The sequence below is a fragment of the Taurulus bubalis genome, assembly GCF_910589615.1.
Source record: "Taurulus bubalis genome assembly, chromosome: 3".
In the NCBI taxonomy this organism is placed as follows: Eukaryota; Metazoa; Chordata; class Actinopteri; order Perciformes; family Cottidae; genus Taurulus; species Taurulus bubalis.
In genome coordinates, this window is record NC_136591.1 from 10788593 (window position 1) to 10811630 (window position 23038).

General features: G+C 43.0%; 1 protein-coding gene across 1 annotated transcript in view; it reads right to left on the reverse strand.

Annotated features, from left to right (window-relative positions):
* Positions 1-23038, reverse strand: part of pcxb (pyruvate carboxylase b) — a gene marked incomplete at its 5' end in the record, with an annotated part of 237021 nt that overhangs the window by 169339 nt on the left and 44644 nt on the right. Inside the window, one exon of the mRNA XM_079215460.1 lies at positions 4309-4471. Coding sequence (XP_079071586.1) covers positions 4309-4471 — 163 coding nt within the window. The remainder of the gene's footprint in view (positions 1-4308; positions 4472-23038) is intronic.

Below are 23038 nucleotides of genomic sequence, written 5' to 3' on the forward strand. Positions count from 1 at the left end.
TATTCCATTATGATTGCAACATGTTCACATCTTGCTCCAGTGTGTTACCAGACGGTGTTTTGCTCCCACAGCAGCAGCAAAGCTTTCACTCACGGAGCTGCCAATTAAAAACTACTCTTCCTTCCTGCTTCTCAGTATTGCATGAAGCTATGATTAATAGTATATGAGCATGGATCATTTATATACATTTTGGATTTAAAAATGTAATTCTTAAATGTAAAGAGCCTTAAAAAGAAAACTTTTGGGCTGTGATTATGTGCCTGTGATTGTTCTGGTTGCCCATTTTTTTATGCAAAGTTTGATTCAACATGGCGTATCGGTTATTCTTTGGCAGACAGATCAGTCCGCCACAAGGGACAGCGGAGACGGCGTGCCAGGGATCGTGTTGGTAGGGGTGCGTTCAAGTTCTGTACTGGTGGGAAGATGAAATACAAAGTCAGGAAACCGGGTTAAGTAATAATTACATTATGAGCCTTTCAGATGCCAAACACCTCACAGTGATTTATAAAACAATGCGGTACTACTTTACAACTCTGTACTCTATGTTGGCACCACCACTGTGCCAATGTTGAGGCCCCATTGAAATGAATGATGAGGTGCATTTTGTATTTATTTTTCCCCTCATACAGAGCTGCTGTACTGCCTGTATACAGTCCAACATTCAGCCTTGATGATAATGAACGAGTTTCGGTCTCGAATATTCACCAACGTGTAACGCTGTGTGCATACTGTAGTGTTTAAAAAATACAAAATAAAAATGCGGTGGGGAGGGGGGGGGGGGGGGGAGGACACTGCAATTGTGGGTTAGACCTGAGTAATGGTTGTATTTAATACTGCTCTATTTCTCTCAGTGCACACAATCTATCCTGCCTACTTTGCTTTAGTTGCTCCCCGTCTCCCTTTCGTATACCTGCTCTGGAAGCTCCATTAACAGAAGAGAAATTAAAAAAAAGCTCTTATATGCCCGTTCCCTTTATCTATGTTCTCCCCAGAGGAGCAGAATAAAGTCAAGGAGATGCAAAATAAGGACTCATTGGATCTTTGCTTCCGTTTTGTCCACAAACCATCCATCGGTCAAAAACGTGCTCCTCCTCCTCCTGGTTCCTTGAGCTCTTTTATGTTTGTTTCTCCCTCCCTTCGTTCAAACCTTAAGACCCCATTTCCATCTCGCCTCCTGCTCTGTCGTCTTCCTCATTTCTTCATGAGGATGGAAACGCTTTCGATGCTCTACAATGCCATGTGCAGGATGTGGGTGGGTGTCCCGCTGTGGGCTGTCTGATAAATCAGGATCGTCTCCAGTCGTCAAAGTGAATTATCAAAGTTACACCTCGAGTGACCAGAAGCCCGTAGCTTGACGACTGTCCCGCCATCCTGCCATTCACCTTCCACTGCGTCGCTCAGTCGATGACCTTGTCACAGCCCTGGTCACAGCCCTCGGGTAATAATTTATTCATCTGTCCCTCATTGCGTTTTTCCATCCCAGCTTTTCCGTGTTGATTGTGTTTGGTTCATTCATATTGCATGGTAATGGTGGGAGGAGGAGGGGGGAGTTCGTCGCTCTGTTGACACGTTTCATAGCTCAGCTGTGCGGCTAAATGGCGTGGGAGTGGTGGCGAAAAAGAGGGAGGTGGGGAAGAGATGGGATGAGATCATTAAGAAAGGAGAGTGAAATGGGAATGTGTGGAAGAGGGGGAGAAGGGGAGAAAGTACATTATTTGATTGTGATATAGTTGGGAGGGAAGAGACGTGTGAAGCTGAAGTGAGAAAATATGGGATGGAAACACGGCATAAAGTCCTGTAAATGGAAAGGTCACAAGCTATTCCTCTGCTGCTCCTCTCAGATGTGTTGATAAAGGACTATACAGTGCAAGCAGCTATTTCCACAGCGACTAATAATGCCCCTGGAAGTGAGAATGCCACATAATGGGGATGCAATCTGAATGGCTGGTATGTTTTCCGCGTCTACAAATCAAGTTGGAATTCGAAACGTATGCTGCCGACTTGAATACAGCTCAAAAAGCTAAATATTAAACATAAATGTTTCACCGGAATGTGGTCATTCATCAGGTTAATGTTGAATTAAAACATTTGGTCTGATCACCGAGCCACATAGAGTGTTAATGAACTAAAATAACTATACCCTGGGGGATCAATTAATGGACTCAAATTCAAATGAAATTAATCTGTGTGCACAACACAACCATTTGTTTCCCTCCCTCGCCCAGAACCAAGAGACAGATGATTTGTTTGATTGGAAAAGCCACCGGTGCACCTCGAATCCAATCACCTCCAAGGACTCAAACAGCAGCGTCGCCAGGCAGCAATGGCAGTATTTTATTCACGGCATCCATCACAAGCCATAAGAAGGTGGAAAAGGTATGAAAACCATGAGGGTCGCTTGAAAATTTATAGTTTGCCAATTGCAGTAGAATTTTATAATATCATTGATCAGCTTCCCTGGTCTGACAGGACACTAAAGGACAGTGTGTGCACATAACATTGTATTTCTTGTTTTGGTTTTTCTTTTCTCTCATCTGCACTGTTAAAGAATTCATTTCACTTTTGTTCCCCTCAAGCAGAATCCTCCCACGCTGAGCAGAGTCTAGGCTCCAGACCAAACATAACTCAGCCATAGCCATTGAGCCCCCAAGGCTTTTACGCAATGTGCTCTGCTGAGGTCAAAATCATCATTACGGCTTGATTCGTTTTACTTCTGATAAACATTCTCATTTAACCTTGTTTTAACTAATGTGCCATTTTTATTGTTTCAAACTGCCTTTCATTACCATTTAATTATTTGCAAAGCACTTTCTGACACCGTTAAGGCCCAAAAAAAGCTAATGGAGAGTCTGCAAAAAGAAACACATTTAAGAAGAAGGAGAATGGAGGATGATAGGAGGGGAATAAAGCAAGAGAGGGGGCAGTGTGTACAGTCCAAGGTGAAGGGCAAAAGGATGTGACAGCAAAAAGCATCCAGGGATCAGATCTCATCAACGAAAGAAAGATTTGTAGAGACACAATGAGAAATGGCATACGGTGTAGATACACAGGACATGCGCCTGTGGATGGATCCGCAGAGCACTCGTATGAGGACATTTGGGTCTTCTCATGTGTGAACTCTGTCAAAGAAAATCACTGGTCCTCTCACACACAGACACGCGATCTGAATCCCACCAGACAAAGCAAAAAATCCTGAAGATACACAAATCTATAAGCTAAATACAAATGAATGCACTCGTACGGGTGAATACTCAATTTTGTGTCCATTAATTCCTGATTTGATTGATTCCTGTTCACCATTCTCAATTACTGAGGTTGCGACATTAAAAGAGATTGTATTCATAATTTCTTATTTACGTTGGTCCTTCAGGGCCTCACACAAGCTGCGAGAAGTACGTTGCACCACCCATTTTAACTTACTAATAATACTATCCATCACATTTACAGTCCCCTCACACACTAATTAAACTATTATGATACAATTTTTTTTAAACTCTTGATATTGATTTGGGGAAAAGGACATGGCTGGATAGCGAGCTCGTCTTGTGGTTAAACGTAATGTGTATTATTAGCAACCCTCAGGGTTACCAGAGAAACCTTTGGTTGCAACCAAATAAAAAGGCTCTTAACTTCCATGTTCTTTGGCAAGTGACCATGCTAGAAGCGGGATAAAGCCCTTTGAAGTGTGCATTATAAAAAATGAATGGACTTCACGGAGGCAACCATCCGCTATACGTTGCCTATTAATTCTCGACAATGGGCACCTCGTCGGGCATTAGCCCTTACACATATACACCCCACAGATAAAGATGAACACACTCATTCAGTCACGCGTACGGAATGAACACAGGGAAATCTCGTCGGCCCACTCAGACCGCACATGGAAATGTGCGTTTATAATTACAGCCATGAAAGCTACTATATGGATCAATGTGACAGACCTATAATTCAAGCACTGGTTGATCTCTGCAGCTGCGGCTGTGAACACATGGGACGAGGACATTCTGTTATCTCATTACCATAAAGCTTTTTTTGTTACAACACTGAACGAAACGACAGTTTGTATAACTGTATAAAAGTATGGTACGGTGTGATTACTGAGAGTTTTTTTTTTATCATCCTTCAATCAAACATAACTTCAAAACTACTTGTAAATGCTTTTTTTTGTTTCCACATCATGTCGGCCTGCAGACTTTCTCAAGACTTCATAAGCGGCATGTCAAGAGGAGAAATGTGTCAGCTGTCCACACGTGCTCCCCCGAGCTCTGTTCGCGAAAGGCCTCTAAGTCCTTTGAAGATGACCCCTACCTCGATCCTTCCCGTGTCGGGTTGGAAGCCTCTGGCCGGGTCCTCGGTCGTCACTCTGCACTGGATCGCGCAGCCGTTCACCCTGATCTTGTCTTGCTTGAGGCCCAGATCTGGCAGGCTGCGGCCCTCACACACATGCAGCTGGGCGTGCACCAGGTCCACGCTGTTAGAGAGAGAGAGGCGATGAGGTGAATAAATTGATTGAAGCCCGGAACATGGTGCGATTAGCCCTTAATTTCCCTTGATGTCACTGTGGAGAATATATTTTTTCTGCTTAGAAAAAGGTGTAAAGATCAGTGAGGCCATTCATCCAATATACACATCTTTAGCTATGCTTGGCCTCGAACCAGAATGAGGAGGGTGTGTGTCTGCAGTTGATGAGAGGATTTTTGTTCCCCCAGCACTATTCATTTGAACAGATGAATCTGCGACGCGTGACAAGAAAACAATCCCTCATGGATACCTCTTAATAGCAAAAACAAAGTCGATTAAAACACAACTTAATAATTTGATGTTTCTGAAACCCTGGGAAAACGAGCAGTATACAAAGTATAGAGTTCTATATATAAAACATAACGTGTGTCAACATTGAGAATCTCAATTAACTAGCTCTTAGGATATGTAAACTAATTTGCACATGCAATGTCAATTGTCTGAAAACATCTGTAAATGTCTAATTGATCGGTCTTAAAGAGTAACAGTTTTGCTTGAATTAAGTTAAACTGGCTTTCATTATCATTTAATTATTTGTAAAGCACTTAATGATACCATTAAGACCTAAAAAAAAGCTAATAAAGATTAAGCAAAAATAAACCCATAAAAATAGATGGGTGGATGATGGGGAAGAAGAGGAGGTGGCGGCTGTGCAGTCTGGGGGGATAAACTATCTGTGCGTCACATCATTTGTTTGATTAAAGATTAGTACGCATGTTCAATATACCAGGTCCGAGGAAGCGTAGGCCGGTGTGTTCTGGTCTTAAGAAGCAGAGTCTCTGCTTACATGAACAAACGGCCGTACATACTGATAAGCTCTGTGGTACGGGCTCATCATAACTAAGTGGAAAAACAGTACACTGTAATGCAAAGATTGCCATCTGCAAAACATGGCATTGGATACAAAAGTGAGAAAACTGTTATTGGCTGCTTTATCCATCTTGATTACATTTCAAAAGTTAAGGAATAAAACTGCCAATTAAAAACGATGTTTTAGTAAAATACACCTTCACACCAGCTCAAACATACACAACGCTTACATACACACAAGTACATCTCATTCACAGATATTAACAAATACATTGCCGGGACGCGCGCACACAGGATTACATTATGCAAATACTTATTCAGCAATTACCAGATATTAGAAATAATTTAAATAAGAGAGGGACATAGAGCAGTTATTTTCTTCTATTTCCATGAGTTGAAACCTCATCTATATGCATTTATTTAAATGTGAAGCTCGGATGACACTTGCTGGGTTAAGCTTCGTGACCTTGCACAATCTAACACACAGGCAAAACTGTAGCAGAGCACTTTTTTCATCGTTGTTTTCTAGGCACATTTTAAAGTACAGCGGAAGAGGGATGGGGACACATAATTCCTTAAATGTCCCCGCACTCGATCCGCCACCAAACATAAACGCACTCGAGACAAGCGGGAGGCCTCGGCGGCTCAAAGGGTGAATGAGAGACAGGAGGCGCACACATTAGTAAGCAAGCTCGGATTATGGACACCGTCTTGGCTTCTGTCTCCTTAATGTCTCAATTATCCGTTTTCCACATTCTGGTCAAACAGAAGGACAATTATGCATCAGCCTGGTGTGGAATGTGTTGGTGGAGTCAGCGGAGCCAGTCTTGAGAACTCGGATAGGCGCTAACGTCATGTTTGCTGTTAAACCTCCATGAATATGTTGGTATTTTGTTTTTATTTTTTGTTTCTTGGACAGCTCTGCTCGCGTCCTTAAATAATAAAGGACGCAACCAAATGAGTCACATTATGAGCGATGTCGCCAACAGCAGTTCTGGAAACGATTCTCAGTTTCCCAGCACTTTATTGTTTAATTTGGATGCCAGCTTGTTTCCAGACTTAGATTAGTTTCTCGTCTTTGTGGAGTCCAACACATTGTGAGCTCCCCGAGGCTACAGCCCTTTAAGGACACTGCAAGGCAAAAATACTTTGTTGCTTTTGCCTCTCCTACCATCTTGTGAGTCAAGTGTACTGTTGCCAAGAGGTATATGTCTGATGATTATCAATGATCATTCCATCATGCATTGAAACGTCTTTTAGATTCTTGCTTTTTACACGAAACACATTAATTTAGTATTAATTTAGTATTCTGTTGGGTCACACTACTTCGTCACCTTGAACTTTGACCCTCCTGCTCACATACAGTATACACAAACGGGTATGCTGGCTTGCCTTCTGCAAAATGAGATTTGTTTTTTTGTGTTTGCATACTGCTTCTGATCTTTTCCTAGCATACTAATATGGGTATAATAACACACATGAGGAAGGCAATAAAAGAAACTAAAGCTGAAGTATTTGCTTTCTTATCAATTTGTTCCATCAGTAGTTCACTCACTATCTAATCATTCATGAAAAGTGAGGTAAAGCGAGAAATATAAGATAACAGCCATAACAACTTATGAGGGGACATTAGTGAGCACTAAAAGCTCCCTTTCCCCAAAGATGGAAGTCCTTAATATTTTGTAAATAAACACATTTCAGTGGCAAACAAGAGCGACTGAACATTTCCTGAACACTTGGCATCCAATCATGGACTTTTTTTTTCTCATCAAGTTTGTCCTATTTTTTTTTTTTTTTCCTCCTGGCATAATTCTTCTACTTTGAAAACATAAGGCAACACTGATTGAATGAGGACCCTCGAGGGTTTATAGAATTCATTGTATACTAATTTCACTCAGACAAATTAAAGAGCCTGCGGCAACATATGTCCCCTAGTGCAGCCAGCGTCAGAATAAATGTCCCTCGTATCATTAGCAAGTTCCACAAAAAGGCCGAGCGGCACAGGAAGAGGACGAGGGTGGAACGCCTTCAGCGAGAGGAGAAGTAGGAACGTGCACTACAGCGCACACACACTCACAACACGAGTGTGTGAGTGTGAAGGACGCTGGTCGCAGCGGTTGGAGAACACATTGGATTAGTTACCCAGAGAGAGAGAGGAGGATTGACCTGAAACATCTGTCAGACAACACTGCCATCAACGGGGAAGCTTCCACATCACGTAGAAGTCAGTGTGTTTAAAATCTGGCGTTTTGTGGCGTGTGCGCAGTTATCGCAGTAAACTATTAAGAGCAAGATAGAGAGGTAGGGAGAAACTCTGAAAGGATTTCATTAAATGGAAACGATGAAGGTGAGAAGAAGTTCTATTGGATTGGAGAGGCAAACTGATACTTTATTTTGGGGATTTCTCAAACTGTGAAAAACCTACGGAGGAGGTTTTCCAGTAAATAAAAGTTATTCCAAAAACTACAAGCTACATTTTTCTTACATGTCTTATTATAGAGATCTGAGACAGATGTTTGTATATTGTGCTTTTTTTTTTTTTTTTTTTTTTTTTTTTTTTTTTTTTTAAAAAGGTCCTTTTTTTAATTCTTGTCACCATGTGAGCAAAGAGTGTGTTCAAAATGTACTTAGCACACATCCAGATTAAATTATGGAATTAAGCATTTACCCATGACTAAAACTAAATGTGATTTCAGTTGTTCCACCTGCTGATTCTTAAATCTAATCATAAAAGATGTTGGCCTCCACTTCTTTCAACTCTCTTCTTACTGTGTGTACGCATCATGTAAATAAATACCCATCAAGCACTGGGCACACAGCAGACTACATGGCAGTTTAATTATATTTCGCCTCGAGCCCCAACAACCAAGAAGTACTCCTGAGCTGCAACGCTACCTGGCCCACGGTCTGCTCGGTGTCAATTAGTTTGTGGAAATGGGATTAAACTGAAATTTATTTAGGAATATGCGGCATGTAAGCACAATTTAAACTGAAATAATAAGGTCTTAAAACTCGATTTTAAATGAGCCCCCCTCTACAGTACAAGGCCTGTAGATTACAATTACGTACTAATGCAGGACCTGCCTTAAGGCCCTCGTCCTTTCAGGTGATATTGAGGTTTAGCGGTGCATATTACCCAAAATGAGCACATAATCATATTACAAGCAGCCAAGTGGAAAAGCCCCACAAAGTTAAGGAAATAAACATTGTAATAAGCCCTTGCTTTGTTTTTTGGCAGCCAATATATAAACCATTAATAGTGTCGTTACATTCATTTAGGATGCATTGTTAATCTTTCCTTTTCTTCTGACTGATGACATATTATTCATGAATTTGCACATTCACACCATCTGCATCCCTACAAATCTTCTCCAAACCGTCATTTTGCATTTTCCACACACACAAAAAAGTCTCCGAAAAATGTCAGACAATATATTGTGTCAATTCTTTTTCATTCAACTTATTTTTTTAATGTCTCTGACTCAGGCATCGTTTTGGCTCGCTTTGAGGTCCTTTGAGTGTCAAAGGTGTGAATTTATCCTTTATTTTTCTGACGATGCTAAAGTACGCACAGCTGTTTTAAGGTGCCAAGAATAACACGTCTACTTTCCTGCCATCTCTGACTGCTTGCCTCTGCCTTTCTTCCGGCTTCTCAATAGCTGCCAAGTTGATATTTGATCTCTGAGAATTTAAAAAAGAAAAATGGAAAGAAACCCCCACACGTGTCATAGAATATAAGTCTACACACTGAATCTGTTGTGTGAAATTCTGTCAGTGCCTTTACCTCACAGCCAAGCACATCATTTTGCATTTGAGCAACAACCTTACACAGCCTCGCCTGCTTGTAAACATCTTGAATTTGCTCTCTGATGAAATCTCCAATACGCCCAGAGATGCATGTATTTGACAGCAGAACCACATGGAGGCTCAAATTATTTACAGCTCAGCATTGGATGCATTCCCGTAAGCACTATATTAGCAACATTTTATAGCGGCACCTGAAAAGTCTTTTGTGGGATAAGCAGTGTGAATCCTTCCCAACTGACACATATTCCTCACACCGATAACATATATCACTATAGGAGGCTGCAGACAGCTGAAGCTAAAAAGAAAAAAGTCTCGGGCATAAAGTATATACATACACCTCTGCTCCACGTACGACAGCTATTAATAAATACTTACAAAACATGAGTTTAAATGTCAAAGTTTTCAGTTCAGAAAAGCCATGGTGGGAAAACGCTTTTGGACTAAAGCACCACTTTGAAGGACGCCAAGTCACATCCGGTCTCGTGGTGCTGGCAAAAGTCTAAACTCCGATTGAACTAAACCGGCTTCCCTCCAAGTAGCTTCAAAGATGAGGGGAGCGTTTTCATCCGGAGTCTGGGTCAACGCCGCGCACACGTTGTTTATCCTCTGATGCCAGAGCAGTCGCTCACACTCGAGCCCGACAGAGCAGCCCATTATGACAGCAACGCTAACATCTTATTATCAACACGTCATGGTAGATAATGTGGAATATTAGTAATTACACTCAAAGACAATGTAACTGCCTCTCTTTTGTACAAAGACGTCCAGCACTATAAATGTGTGGAGCCATTAACACTGAACATGTGCAGGTGCAGTGCAAGAGAGTTGTGTTTAATTCAGCCTGATCTGGCTTCTCGTCCTGTGGCTATTTGGTTTTGAAGAAATAATGTCACCGATACAAATAGAAGAAAAAAAACACAACTGAACCTTTTGGCCACCACCGACCATGGGCTGGGTTTTAATACGGTAACGAATATGTATCGCCTATGTCTTTCACTTTAAATATGTTAGATAATGCATAAAACGGAGCATCATTGCGTACATGTTGGCTTCTTTCTTTATTGTGATGAACAGTTTATGAAAACGCACCATGGCTTTGCCTTTTTGGGCAACCAATGGGTCGCAGCACCTACTTTGGGAACAACTGGTTTAAAGAAAATAGCTTTTTAAGTAATATGAGTTTACCTGGTTGTATTAATTATTAAAAAAATGCTGCTAGTCTAGATGGATTAACCCACAGAAACATATTGTCTAATGAACCAACATGCATAAATCCTGACAATACCATTTTCTTTTTATTGGTGTTAATATATGTCGATCAAAAGGGCGCATATGCTTTTCAAAGCAAGAATGTACGTTCCCCTTCAAAAAAAAAAAGAGGATAGCAGAACTACTGCAGGGTCATCTCCGGAGTCAAGAGTACGACGAAGGTTTCATTAAAATGCAATGCTATTAAAATGAATTATCGTGTCCGCCCTGAGTTATGCAGGAGGTGAGATTGCCAGGGTTGGGCAGATCAGAGCGGAGGATGTATAATGTCCTGACCTCAGACGGAAGGTTGGGCACCTGCAGACTCATCAAGTGTTCACAAAAATGTACATGCATATAGAAGTACCAGGGAAAGCACTCATGATATCTGCCACGTGCACACGTGCGTGAGCAGACACGCAAGACCTGCGCTCACCGGAGTCGCCCCGACATTATCACGGAACACGGGAAACACATTAGGCCGATGCTCACTAGAACCGGAGGACTCGTGCGTTCACATTAAGAGGAAAGCACGCAAACTCGGTCTCGAGCCGTCGCATGTGCGTACGCGCTCGCACACGTCGAGACCACAAAGGCTCAGTACTAATTGCATATCATTTTCAGTCGTTTCACTCGGAGCTCGTTGAGGGAGAAGACGGTGGCCGCGCGCCCAGAACTAACGGGGAAGAGGGAAGGAGAGAGAGAGAGAATAGGATGCAGTGAGGAGAGGAAGGCAGCAAGAGATGAAGATATATGACCGAACGGGCGGCGAGTTAAAGTACATATGATATTCAACTATTGAGATCCACAAGGAGGGAAGAGATTTAGAGATGAGTGAAAGAGAAGAGACAAGATGACAGCTATCCGTTAGGGGAAGCACAGTGGGAGTGTGGAGGTGGATGGAAAGCTGGATGCCCAAACCGAGAGAGCGAGTGGGAAAAGTGGGAGCGTGGAACGAGATCGGATTTGGCCCTCGCTCAGGAGGACAAAAGAAACCAAGGCAAAGGCAGAAAAGGTGGAAGGGGAGTTGGGATGGGAGTGGGAAGGAGGTATGGAAGGAAGGATGAGAAAGACAAATGGGAGAGTGGGACAAGAGGGGATGGATTGAGGAAGAAGGCATGACTCGGGGTGAGACTGAAATACTGACAAAGGGAAGAGAGGGAGGAGCGGAGGCGGGTTCATCCTCAGGAAATCATTTTGAGAGGCATCAGGGAGAAAGAGGAGCTTAGAGCCGTGGTTCAACATCAAGGGACAAGCGCTTAAACGCCGTCTCGGTGAGAGTCTGATTGTTACCACCCGTGTGTACGCCGAATAAGTAGCCTGCAACCGCCTGGAGACGGGTGGCTTTGGTTAGCAACAGTGAGGAAAAAGCTAGCCTGCTGAATGAGGGGAGAAGGAAGGAAAGAAGGAAGGAAGAGAGGAAGTTGAGTGTACTGCAGGAAAAGGTGAGAGCCAAGAAGAGATGATGCAAACAGGGAAGGATGGAAAGAGGAGCACAATTAAAAATATGATCAATCCTATTCCCCTCTATTGCTTTTTAATTTCACTCACCTTCACCTAAAAACCCTTCCTTGCATTGTTTTTCTTCCTTATCCTCACATGTCCTCTCCTCCTTTCCTTCACCTGCCGTCTCCCTCTCGTCCTTTCATCTTCCATTGTCTACAGCCCCTCCCCTTGTCGCATCCAAATGCAAAACATTTGCTCCTTTTGAAGTGAACACTTGATTTCCTAACTTCATTTGAGTGTTAGTCCGCACTGTACCAGGGTGTGTGTGTGTGTATGTGTGTGCCTGCGTTTCCTCGGCATTCTGGTTTGTTCTTATTCACATAAAACGCGTCTCCGGTAAATACATTTTTCAAGATGGCTCCGGGGCTAGTGGTAAAGAGCAAGGCTGAAATGCATTTTCTCATTTCAGTCAAACTAATGCAGACTCTTGTCTTCCAAATGTGAGCGCATGTACCACTATACACACTCACACTCACACACACACACACAAATGGAAATATAGCCAACGTGCTTCCAAGTGGGGCCTGCAGGAATGGAAATGCAGAAAAACAAGAGGATAACAGAGAAAGTGTTAGCGGAGGAAGGCGAGGGAATAGGAAGGATGGATGAACACAAATAAAGACAACAGTAGGAATCAAAAAGGATAGATGGAAGATTTGAACCTAGAAGAAAGAATAGGCCCACGTAGAAAAATAAGAGGAGAAATTGAGTTGGAATAAAGTGTGAAGGACAGATGGAAAGGACAATAAAGACTGGTAAATGAAGCGAGAGAGAATATGAAGCAAAAACAAATGAATATGACGCAAAAGACGGGCAGTGAAAGGCGGCGGGGAGGGAGGCATCGAGCCTCCCATCTTGTTGTGTATGAATTTCATGAGACACTTTTAGACAGCAAACAGAAGAAAAAGAGGGAGCCGGGTGAGGAATGGAGAGACAGGCGAGTCATCTGCATGAGAGAAGGGAGGAAATAAGAATTTTGAATCATTGTGGCATGAGGATGGCATTTTGACATCAATTTAGCTGGCAGCCCGAAAACTACGCCGCCTGTTCGTTATACGCCAATCCAAACAGAACAGGAGACGGAGGGCAGGGAGGAACAGAGGGGGAGGTTATTAATCACAAGTTATCAAAAGGAGGTGAGGAGAGAGAAAAAACCTTGGAAAGGTGAGGAGAAAGGATGGATGAAAAGGAGAGAGGAAAGACGACGAAATAGGATGCATAAGAGACTCCAAAAAAAGGGAATAATTGCTTTTCCAATTACAGTGGAAAATGGCTGGAGCTAAAAATGTGTTTAAAGAATCGTTTTGGGTAAACAGAGAAATGTAAACAAGAAAAACAGTTGGAGGGCATGAGTGGAGGCGGACAAGGCAAGGAGGCAGTGTGTGTGTGTGTGTGTGTGTGTGTGGGAGGGAGGGGGGAAATATGGACGACGCACACACACACACACACACACACACACACACCCAGCAGAAAGCCACACACAAAAACAAGATCCGATCTGATTAGATTTCCTCTCCTTTTCAGCCCTTTTTCTCCCCTTATTTTCTCAGGCCTCACTATCAGCCCATTAATTAATTCCTGCTTCCCTTGTTCTGGAGCAGATGGAAGAGCGAGGAGACGAATGCAAAGTGACTCCGGCGTACAGGAGGCGGCGAGGAACGAGATGGCGAGATGAGAAAGGCCGAAAGAAGGGAGAGACGAGAGAGAGAGAGAGAGAGCCTGTAGATAAGACGAGGAGAGAAAGGAAGAGAGAGAAAGGAAACGATTAAACAAACGGCACTCTTACTATAACCCAATAATACACAATCCATATGATAAACATAATATTGTAATGCTATAAGCAATGAAAACACTCATCTCATTAGCTAATTTTTTTCAGCCACGCTATACACACGCTCTTTAAATAGCAATAAGTCACCGTTGTATCAACTGTGAGACATTGAAAAAAAAAAAAAGATAATTACCACAAACAACAAACAAGCGCATTGCTGAGGGGTTTCTTTAGCGCTGCCTTTTAAATGATCCGCAACCTTGGCTCTCTGTCGGATTGCAGCAGATATTAACATAACAAAAAAGGTTTAGAGCAGCCTCGGTTTTGGTTTCTGAGATTCTCCGGCGCCGCCCCCGGCTGACATGAGGACGAGGCGAGCGGCTAATCGTTGCGACGGGATTCATCATAGCGGTGGTTCTGAAATACATTCACACCAGAATAACCTTCCGCGCACCAGTCGTGGAGACATAAAGAAAAGATGTCAATCCGTTCACTCCACCACATCACACAGATATATCGCGCACAATTATCCTCATTTACGTCTGGAGGCCTTCCTTTGCAACCAGAGACTCCACCTGCTGATTAGCGCTCCTTCAAGTACAGAGGGCTAGCAACTCATGAGTGAAATGGCCTGCTGAGGCGAGTTGGAATGAAAAACATGCCCCATCTGCTCACGATGCCACATGGCTGGCCACAGCTGGATTAATCAATTATTGCCACCGTGAAAATGATTCTATGACGATGTAGTGATCGATGAATCGAGGGGCCGTTAATATTTAGCGCATACGTCTACGCACCGTCTTCACGATCAACTCCCTGGAGGCTAAACGGACCGAGATCGCTGCCCGAGGTGTGACCTTTAGCGTTTCGGCCGAGTGTCAGAAGCAGATTGATGTGCCGTGTGATTCACTCCTTAATGTTGCGTTTGACTTCTGCAGTGCGCCGGGTTTCAAGGCCTTCCCCGGGATCCAGCGTGAGTGAGCACTCTCCCACGTATACGCTGTAGATTGCTGTGTAAAATTGATGTGCCGGGGCGCGTTCGAAGACACCATGCCGGTTGATTAAACTTAGATATTGACCGAATGTCAGTCTCAACAGCTCCATATTGACTCGACCGGGTTGGTGTTCCCGATTCAGAGCCTGGTTGGAAATGAAACCTCTTCGAATCATTTGATTATAAACCTTTGAGAAGAGAAACGGACTCTACACATTTCAGATACATTACAGTACTTTCTCATGGTATGGTCAAAGTGGAAACCGGGATAAACGGTCAACTCTTAAGTCACATGGACTCCTTATAACCTCACACTCTGCTACACTCAATGCATGTATCTACACTATATGTGCTTCAATCTTATGTGTTTTCCAGGTAATGTATCCAAGAGTAGCAGCATCCATTTATTATTCTTGTGACCTTGCAGAGCATCATCTACTGCACGATGAGAGTACTTTAACAAATCAAGTTGTCCTTGGAGCACTTATTCTTTTCTCTTTCATTGTAGGGGCTGAAATGTTATTTCCAACCCATAATTCATTGTCACTCATTAACTGCTTCCTCAATTAGTAGGTTAATCAACTGCAATGTTCAAACTTGATAATTTGGGTTACTAGGGGGTATTTGTTTGCCTCTAAAAACCCCCAAAAAAGATAAGTGCTTTAGCGATTTGTTCAAATTTAAGAAAAACAAATACAAGTTTCGAAATAAGCTGCAGCAGTCATGTAGAAAGATTATTTGCCGGGCCGTCAAGAGGTGAACTACATCTCAGTTAAGAGGGCCGGAGCGTTTACATCAGGATTTTAATTTTAAAGGATGACGTTTACGGTGGAGCACAAGTCTGCAAGAAGGTCCACTAGCAACAACTCAACAAAACCCTCAGATGCACGGCAGTACACACACACACACACACACACACACAAAAATGCAAAAGCCCATATAGGCCTGATAAAATGCAATCCAAGTTCTCTCATTCGGAAAATTGCACGGTGGAAGCCACAAACAGAGAAAGAGAGAGGGAGGCCAGATAAAGACACACACACACACACACACACACACACACACACAGTTAAAAATGCATCAGTAGACACACTGCACATTTGGCACACACACACAGAAAGATACACAACAATCAGGGTGTATACGTATGTAACAAATGGAGGGAAAAAAACCCACAACATGCCTGTTATGTAAACGGACACACACAGAAATACACACATGGAGATAGATGTATGCTCACATAAAGACACAAGCTGTGAGTCACAGACCGGCCCAGATAACATGAAGTGTAAAATATGAGATGTGGCGGAACAAAATGGAGGCAACAATGAGGCGGGACTACAGCTGGGAAGAACAGAAATGGTATGCAATAAATACAATGTGAAAGAGAAGAATGACGTGTGCAGTGCGGAGGAGAGGAAAACATATTGAGGGAAGCATAAGTACAGGAGTTAGCGGGGAGGAAGACTGTGAGAGGAAGAGCGCAGAGAAACAGCAAACAGGCAAAGAGATAACTCAATTCAGCCTGCAGCTGCAGATAACTAAAGAGAATTAGGCTCAGTATGTGCACCAAGTATTTATATGACAATGTTCTGGCTCCTGTAAACTACATTTTATAAGCAAAACTAGAACAGTGACTACAGTACAGAAGAGGACAGTATGAGAGGGGAAAGAAGAGGATAGACAAGAGGGAGAAAAATAGAAAGATGTCCGTTGAATCTCTGTAACTTACCCACCCTGTTGGTTCCTACTGAGGATGCACATCTTAAAAGAAACAGGTCACAAATATATTCTTTTATTGTAAAACAATAAGAATAAAAAGGACATTTCCTGACATGGCTAGGGGTTGCACTTTTAAGCAACTGTTTGGATACAAGAGGAAATAATCCACTGTACAGTACTGTCAGTATCTAATGAAGGAGGATGTCACCCGATGCTACGCTGTGGCTCATAATGTTTTATAGTAAGGCAAACATAAAGCAATCAATAATTGTCAGCAGGAACAACTGGTCGGTCTTTTTATGTGATTTGTGGATAACGAAATGTTGCCGCACACAAATCCGCAGTCAACAAACTACTGGGTGACGTCACGCCGTGACCTTATGCACGGTCTATACTTGGAACACACTGCTGACCTCCTGACCCCCACTTTCTCTGCAACTCTGCAGAAGCATTCGCAGAAGCAGATGTACGCTTGGATGGGGGAGCACGCTTGCACACCGACTGATGCATTCAGGGATGTGTGCAAACTAAAACTTATACATGTTAACAAACATAATGCTACATTTACATATATATTGGAGTGCAACTCACTGCAGTATTTTCTTTTCACTTACAGGTTTTACACAAATGAACCATGCAACCTAACTGTACACTGCAGCGGGATGGAGCCACTGGGTCTTCCTCTTCATATATCTAAACTCAGCAGGAAACCATGCCAATTAAATGCTCTACGCTCCGAGGAGACTGCAGACGAGCCTTTGATGCGTTGAACGTACACGTGTACTTGCGTTAGAAAAGAGAGAAAGAGACGCACGCCATATCGTTTGTAGATATTCAGAGGGATTTTGCGGTTCCCAGCGTGACAGGCAGGCCTGCCGAGTGCGGGACAGCCAATGCAAAGTTGAGAAGCTTCCTCGACGTCTCGCCGGGGAGGGAGTTCATCTGTCATCCCCCCACCACTGTATTCCCCTCACGTCTCCCTGACTCAAACGGCTGGTGAATCATTCCAATGCAAGCGGCACCCAGTCGGCGTGTGGGGGAGTGGGGCTCTAACAATATTGACAAACATGACCAGCGATTGGTCGATTCAAATAGACTGCGCTCCAGCACATTTTCTCCCCCGCCCGTGGGCTTCGGCGGGTTGAATGTATACAGCGTGTCATCATGCAAAGTGGATCGTGGACTGACAAATCCCTTGTGGTGCCAGACTCACGTCAGAAATGAAACGTCTTTATTAGTGAGTCTTCAGCTGGATCCAAGCAGCTTTTGCTGCTCCTCTTTGGAGGAAGCCTTGACATTTTAAGTTAAGAAGAAAAGAAAAAAGCAGGCTTCACTTCTTCTGTTTTCAGTTAGGGAGAAGATTAATGTAAACCTCCACCCTGTCTGCCGCTACCCCCAAATGCATATCTGTCCCAGGGCCTATCCCATGATCCACCACCTTTTGATTCTGAATCCTCTGGTTTCCTTCTTTGATACGACTTAGCCGGGTAGCCCCAAGGCCCGCGGATAAAGGCTCAGGAGGAATCCAAAGGGGATTACTGGACGGAACGTATGGAAATTACACTTTAATTTATCATTTAGGTCATGGTAATTCATGCAAATTAGGATTTCATTAATTCCGGCCTTGGGTTTAAATGGCATTTTCTTGTGGGGGTGCACCGTCCTGCCAGGATCACGTCACAGGAGACAGAGTATTTAAAATAAGACCTCAACAGAAAAGATCGTTGGCAGAGAAACATGTTAGCATCCAGCCCAAAGCAACGCTGTGTGTGAGCACAGTCTCAGAGCTGCTACTGCGCTGCAGAAAACTTCAAGAAGATGAAGAATGTCCCAGCAAGTCGTTTAGTGACTGCCAACAGCACGCAGAAACAGAGTTAAAGCGGAACAAAGAAAAAAAGCCTTGCGTTCAAAGGGATAAATAAATTAAATGCCATCTTGAGTCACTGCAAATGGCTACTAATAATTATCCCAATTCAGAAATAATGAGTAACTGTCCCCGTCTGCGGGATCTAATTGTACAGTATGTGTCCAGAAAATGTCATATTAAAAAGGATAGAGTAAAGTTTGGACCTGTGCATTAAAAAAACAAAACAAAAAAACATTTTATACAACAACTGCTGTGATTATAATCATGATGAGCATCCTTACCATTATTATAAATACCCCCACACACACACACACACACACACACACACACACACACACACACACACACACACACACACCTCATTCTTATTCCTCTGCTTACTTCTCAATCACTCACTGTACGCGTCGCTGAACAATTATAATCACCTTAAAATGATTTTATGACGTGCTCACAAAACTCCTCAGAGTGCTCGCGCACACACACACACAAATACTAATGTTCGGGTGTACACTAAAACATACACACACGGGCAAACTACACAAAATGGCTAAATGCTGGGTCCAGTGCTTACAGACATGCAGTCATCAGAATTCATACACAAAACATCAAAGCATATACTGTAAAGGCTGATTCAGGGAATTTTACACCCAATTCAGTCGCACGCATACATTTACGATTATTAGAAGCATTATCTAGCTTATTATAGGCATGTCGTCGGTGCAGCTTATCGTGTCAATGCTTATTTTACAGACAAACAAACACACACACACACACACACACACACACTCACTAAGTGGCCAGATGAGAAGATGCAGATTGTTTACTGCCGCATGCGTTTCCTTGAGGTCGACAGAAATGGACAGGAGCGTGCAGGAGGAGGAGGAGGAGGGAGTGGGATAACAAATTCAATAAGCCATGAGCAAAATAAATAAATAAATGAAATATAAGAGGGAAAGTCCAGAGAAGCAGAGAGCAGGAGAAGAGAGGATAAGCAGAAGGATGAAGGGATGAAAGAGAAAGAATAAAAAGAGAATTTCTTCACAAGGTGGAGGAGAAGATAGTATGGAGGAGAGGACGAAGGATATTTACAATTTTCAAACAAGTACACGCATGTTTTTAGCATGTTAATGATGAACAAATGTATATGAATACCGACTTGACCTTTTCTCGAACATCTTTTCATACTTTACTCTGCCAAGAAACATGAACATGAGTGTGAAAGGGTCGGGGAAAGCTGGAGGAGGCGGGGGGGAATAATCGCTGATGTGGCAGCGACTCCCACGTTCGAGAAGAAAGGAAATCAAAAGCCAAGAAGAGAGCTGGAGACGCTGGCTGCTGCAGCCGACGTTCAACGAGGAGGGAAAACGAAAAGGGAAGGCAGATTAAGAAAGAAGGAATGGAGTGAAAAGGAGGAATGACAAAGCGAGCAGAAAGAAAAGAGAGGAGGAGAAGAAAGCAAAGAAGCTCCGTGACAAATTGAGGGATGGAGACGAGGCATTGCAATGCATCACCTTCGTGTGGTTTCACAGTGTAATGTATTAACGCCGGCATCCTCTCTGGACTCAAACATATCTAACCGACGCAGGCCTGAACCTTTGGTCCGGCAGGCTGCGGTGCTTTTATTCCTCCCGCCGCTCCACTTTCTTCCGATTCACCTCGTGTCCCTTCCCCCCCTCACCCCCCGTCGTCTGTCAGACTCTCTGTCAATTAGCGCGAGGCCTTGTTTCTTTCCGTCTGTCTCACTCGCACTCCCTCTCTGTCACTCTTTCTCCTGATGAAGATGGAGAGGGGTCATTTAAGACTAATTAGCAGCATAAACAGACAAATAACCAGGTGCTGTGCTCCCATTCTCACTCGAGCCCTTGTACATTAATGCGTGCGCACGCTTCCATATCCACACAGTAAAGAGGAGAGAAAATGGTTGTTGCTCTCTTCCTCTCTCTCTCTTTCACACACACATGGATGCACACATAGCAAAAGCAATAAAGCCCAAAACAATGCTCTCTTGTTTTCTCTGACGCACGTCAAAATATATATTCACACACACTCCGTCTAATTCTCTCCTCTCGTCTGCAGTGTTGCTTTCCATAAACGAAAAAAAGGCACAATATTGTGGTGACACTTCTGAAAATAACAAACTTTATGGCGGCTTCTTTATCTGCCCATCTGGTTGTTGCATTGCACAACTAAATGCAATATAGGAATCTCTCTAAAGAACTGACACACACACGCACACATGGCAGCTAGTGATGTGTCCTTTCGTGTCGAGGCTTCGATGCGCGTGCCGAGTAATCCAGGTAGATTTTGGTGAAGCGCGTATCGAGGCTTGTGTCGATGACGTATGCGGTGACGTTCGAAGCTTTGCGAGCCGGCCGTACCACGTGACTGATTCAGAAAATGGTTTGTGGGTTTGCCGTGCGATTTGAAATATAAGAGGCAGAGAAACTCAATGGATTCCCCCCCTTCCTCTCTGTACCCAGCTTCATCTGTGCCTGTGAAAGGGTATTTTATAAAGCAGGCGAAATAGTCTCAAAAAGCCCAGCACTGTGGAAAAGGTCTTATTTTTACTTTAAAAAAATTGGACACATCAACATGGACTAGCGGAGCCGAGGCTCGAAACACCGATCCTCTGACTGAAAGTCATATTCTAACCACTGACCCACAGTCACATCACAACCCTCTCCCAATTTGTTCCGAGTTTTGATTTTGACCCCGCCAATATATCATAAAGATAGACACAATATTAATAAGTTAATAATTGATGTATTGGCGTCACAAACATAATTTATTCAATTTAAAGCTTCACACACCAAAGCCATGGTGTCGTTATGATCACTCTGCCTGTTTTACATGTATTGTCCACTAGGTGGCGCAGTAGAGCAAATGAAGCTCCATGAAGCTTCGGCACATGAGCGAACCAATTGGATGGAAAGCTTCAATGCTTCAGGAAGCTTCATCTCACCATCACTAATGGCAGCCTATTCACTTGCCTCATACCAAGAATGTAATGGTAGGAATGTTTTTCTTTACCAAAAAAAAATAAATAACCACAACATTAAACATGAGGTATTAGACAAATTGTGTTCCACGCTTAGAGTGTGGATTTTACACGGTATGCAGTCGTGTCGGTGACTTTGTTAGACACTACTAAAACAAAAAACAGAGGGAATTACTTCTTTTTTTATTAGAAATTGGAATTAGATATTAACCCTTCTACTGTAACGGATCAGCTTTCAATAGAGGGGAGAAAAGTGATATACGATCCATTCAGTGTGATCAAGCTTCACTACGATGGATTTTACACGGTTTATTTAATTATATTACCGTTCAGGCGATCAATATTACCCCGTTAAAGCGATCAATACCGGTCGTCAATATGAAGCGCTTAACCGGAAATTATTCAAATGTGACATTTAGTCACATTCAATACAGGAGTATATTAAAAAAGGTGTATTATCTGGCCTTCAGAGGTACCGTTGTATTGTGTCGACGCAGATCATCCGTTCAGTCTTTTATTCGTCCGTCAATACAGCATCGTCACGGTATCGGATTTCTGTTGTGAAATGAGCATCGGCCAGTCACTGTCACCCTTTGATGGATTTGATGCACTTTGGATAATGACCTTGGAGGTTTTGTTTTCAATAAGATGCCGATTGTCCATGGGAACATGCAATTTAGTGCGGTGGAGGGTTTTCTTTTCCTGTGGGTCAAAAGCGGCTAAAGGGGAATTTTTTCCCCCTGCCAGGAAAAGGAAACAAACTGGTGCTGAGATGCACAAAATAGCATGGCTTTAATCCATAACGCCATTCATCGGTCCTCAAAACCCCCCATCAGTCTAATTGTATTGCTGCAATTCAATACTGGGTATGTTCGTAAATCATGTCACTCTCATTTGAAATATAATACACACAACACAATTCCCACAGCCTAATATAGCTCAGCATGTGCCTGATACGCCACATCAGCGGAAAAGGTGTGCAGACACCCGCTATAATGTGAAGTATGGTGTATAAAGCATATGCAGTATTTAAAAAAGGCTTCGAATTGCCGGAGGCTATGGAATTTGATGTCAAAATCATGTGTCAAAACCTTTTATTGGACTGGCCAGCAGAGCTGAGAGAGCCTTTGCTTTTGTTGTTTGGTGGAGAAAACTACAAAGGAATGGTGAGCAGACCCAGCAGAGTCCAAAATGGACCAACTTTGCAGCAGCTGTTGTCAAAAACTGCAAATACAATTCTTTTTTTTACAGCTTAGGGCTATTTTGCATTTCATTGATGAACTCTGTGGCATTTGAAAAAGGCAAATTCGTGGGCCCTGAGTTGAGGTTATTTTGTAACGCGTTTTGCAAAAGTTTTCTTTATCATCTCCAAAAAAGACAAAAACAAAATATGCAACCGAGAATCAGAAAACAAAATTGACCAGTTACGGCCGTTAACAGACATTCCATTGACTTGCATTAATTAAGATGTGTTCACGCTCTATTCAGTTAAAATAGACTAAGCTGCTGGAGGGAGATGTTTTTCATCTGTTAACGTGAGCAGCGGTTGAGCGTTCCTGTGTTGGTCAGTAGCCACAAGTCTCTGCAGCTACAGGAGCAGGAACGTTCTTCAGGGCCTTTGTGTGTCCATGTTTAAAACACGGCAGCCTGCGTTTCCTACGTTCACAAAAAAATCCAGAAATCAAAGCATCTGTTTTAGGAATTGTTCGCCGAGATATATATTGACGGAGCTTGATGGGGCGATGCACAGCCTGGGCGAAAAAGCACTGCCTAAGAAATGAATAGACTTTGGGA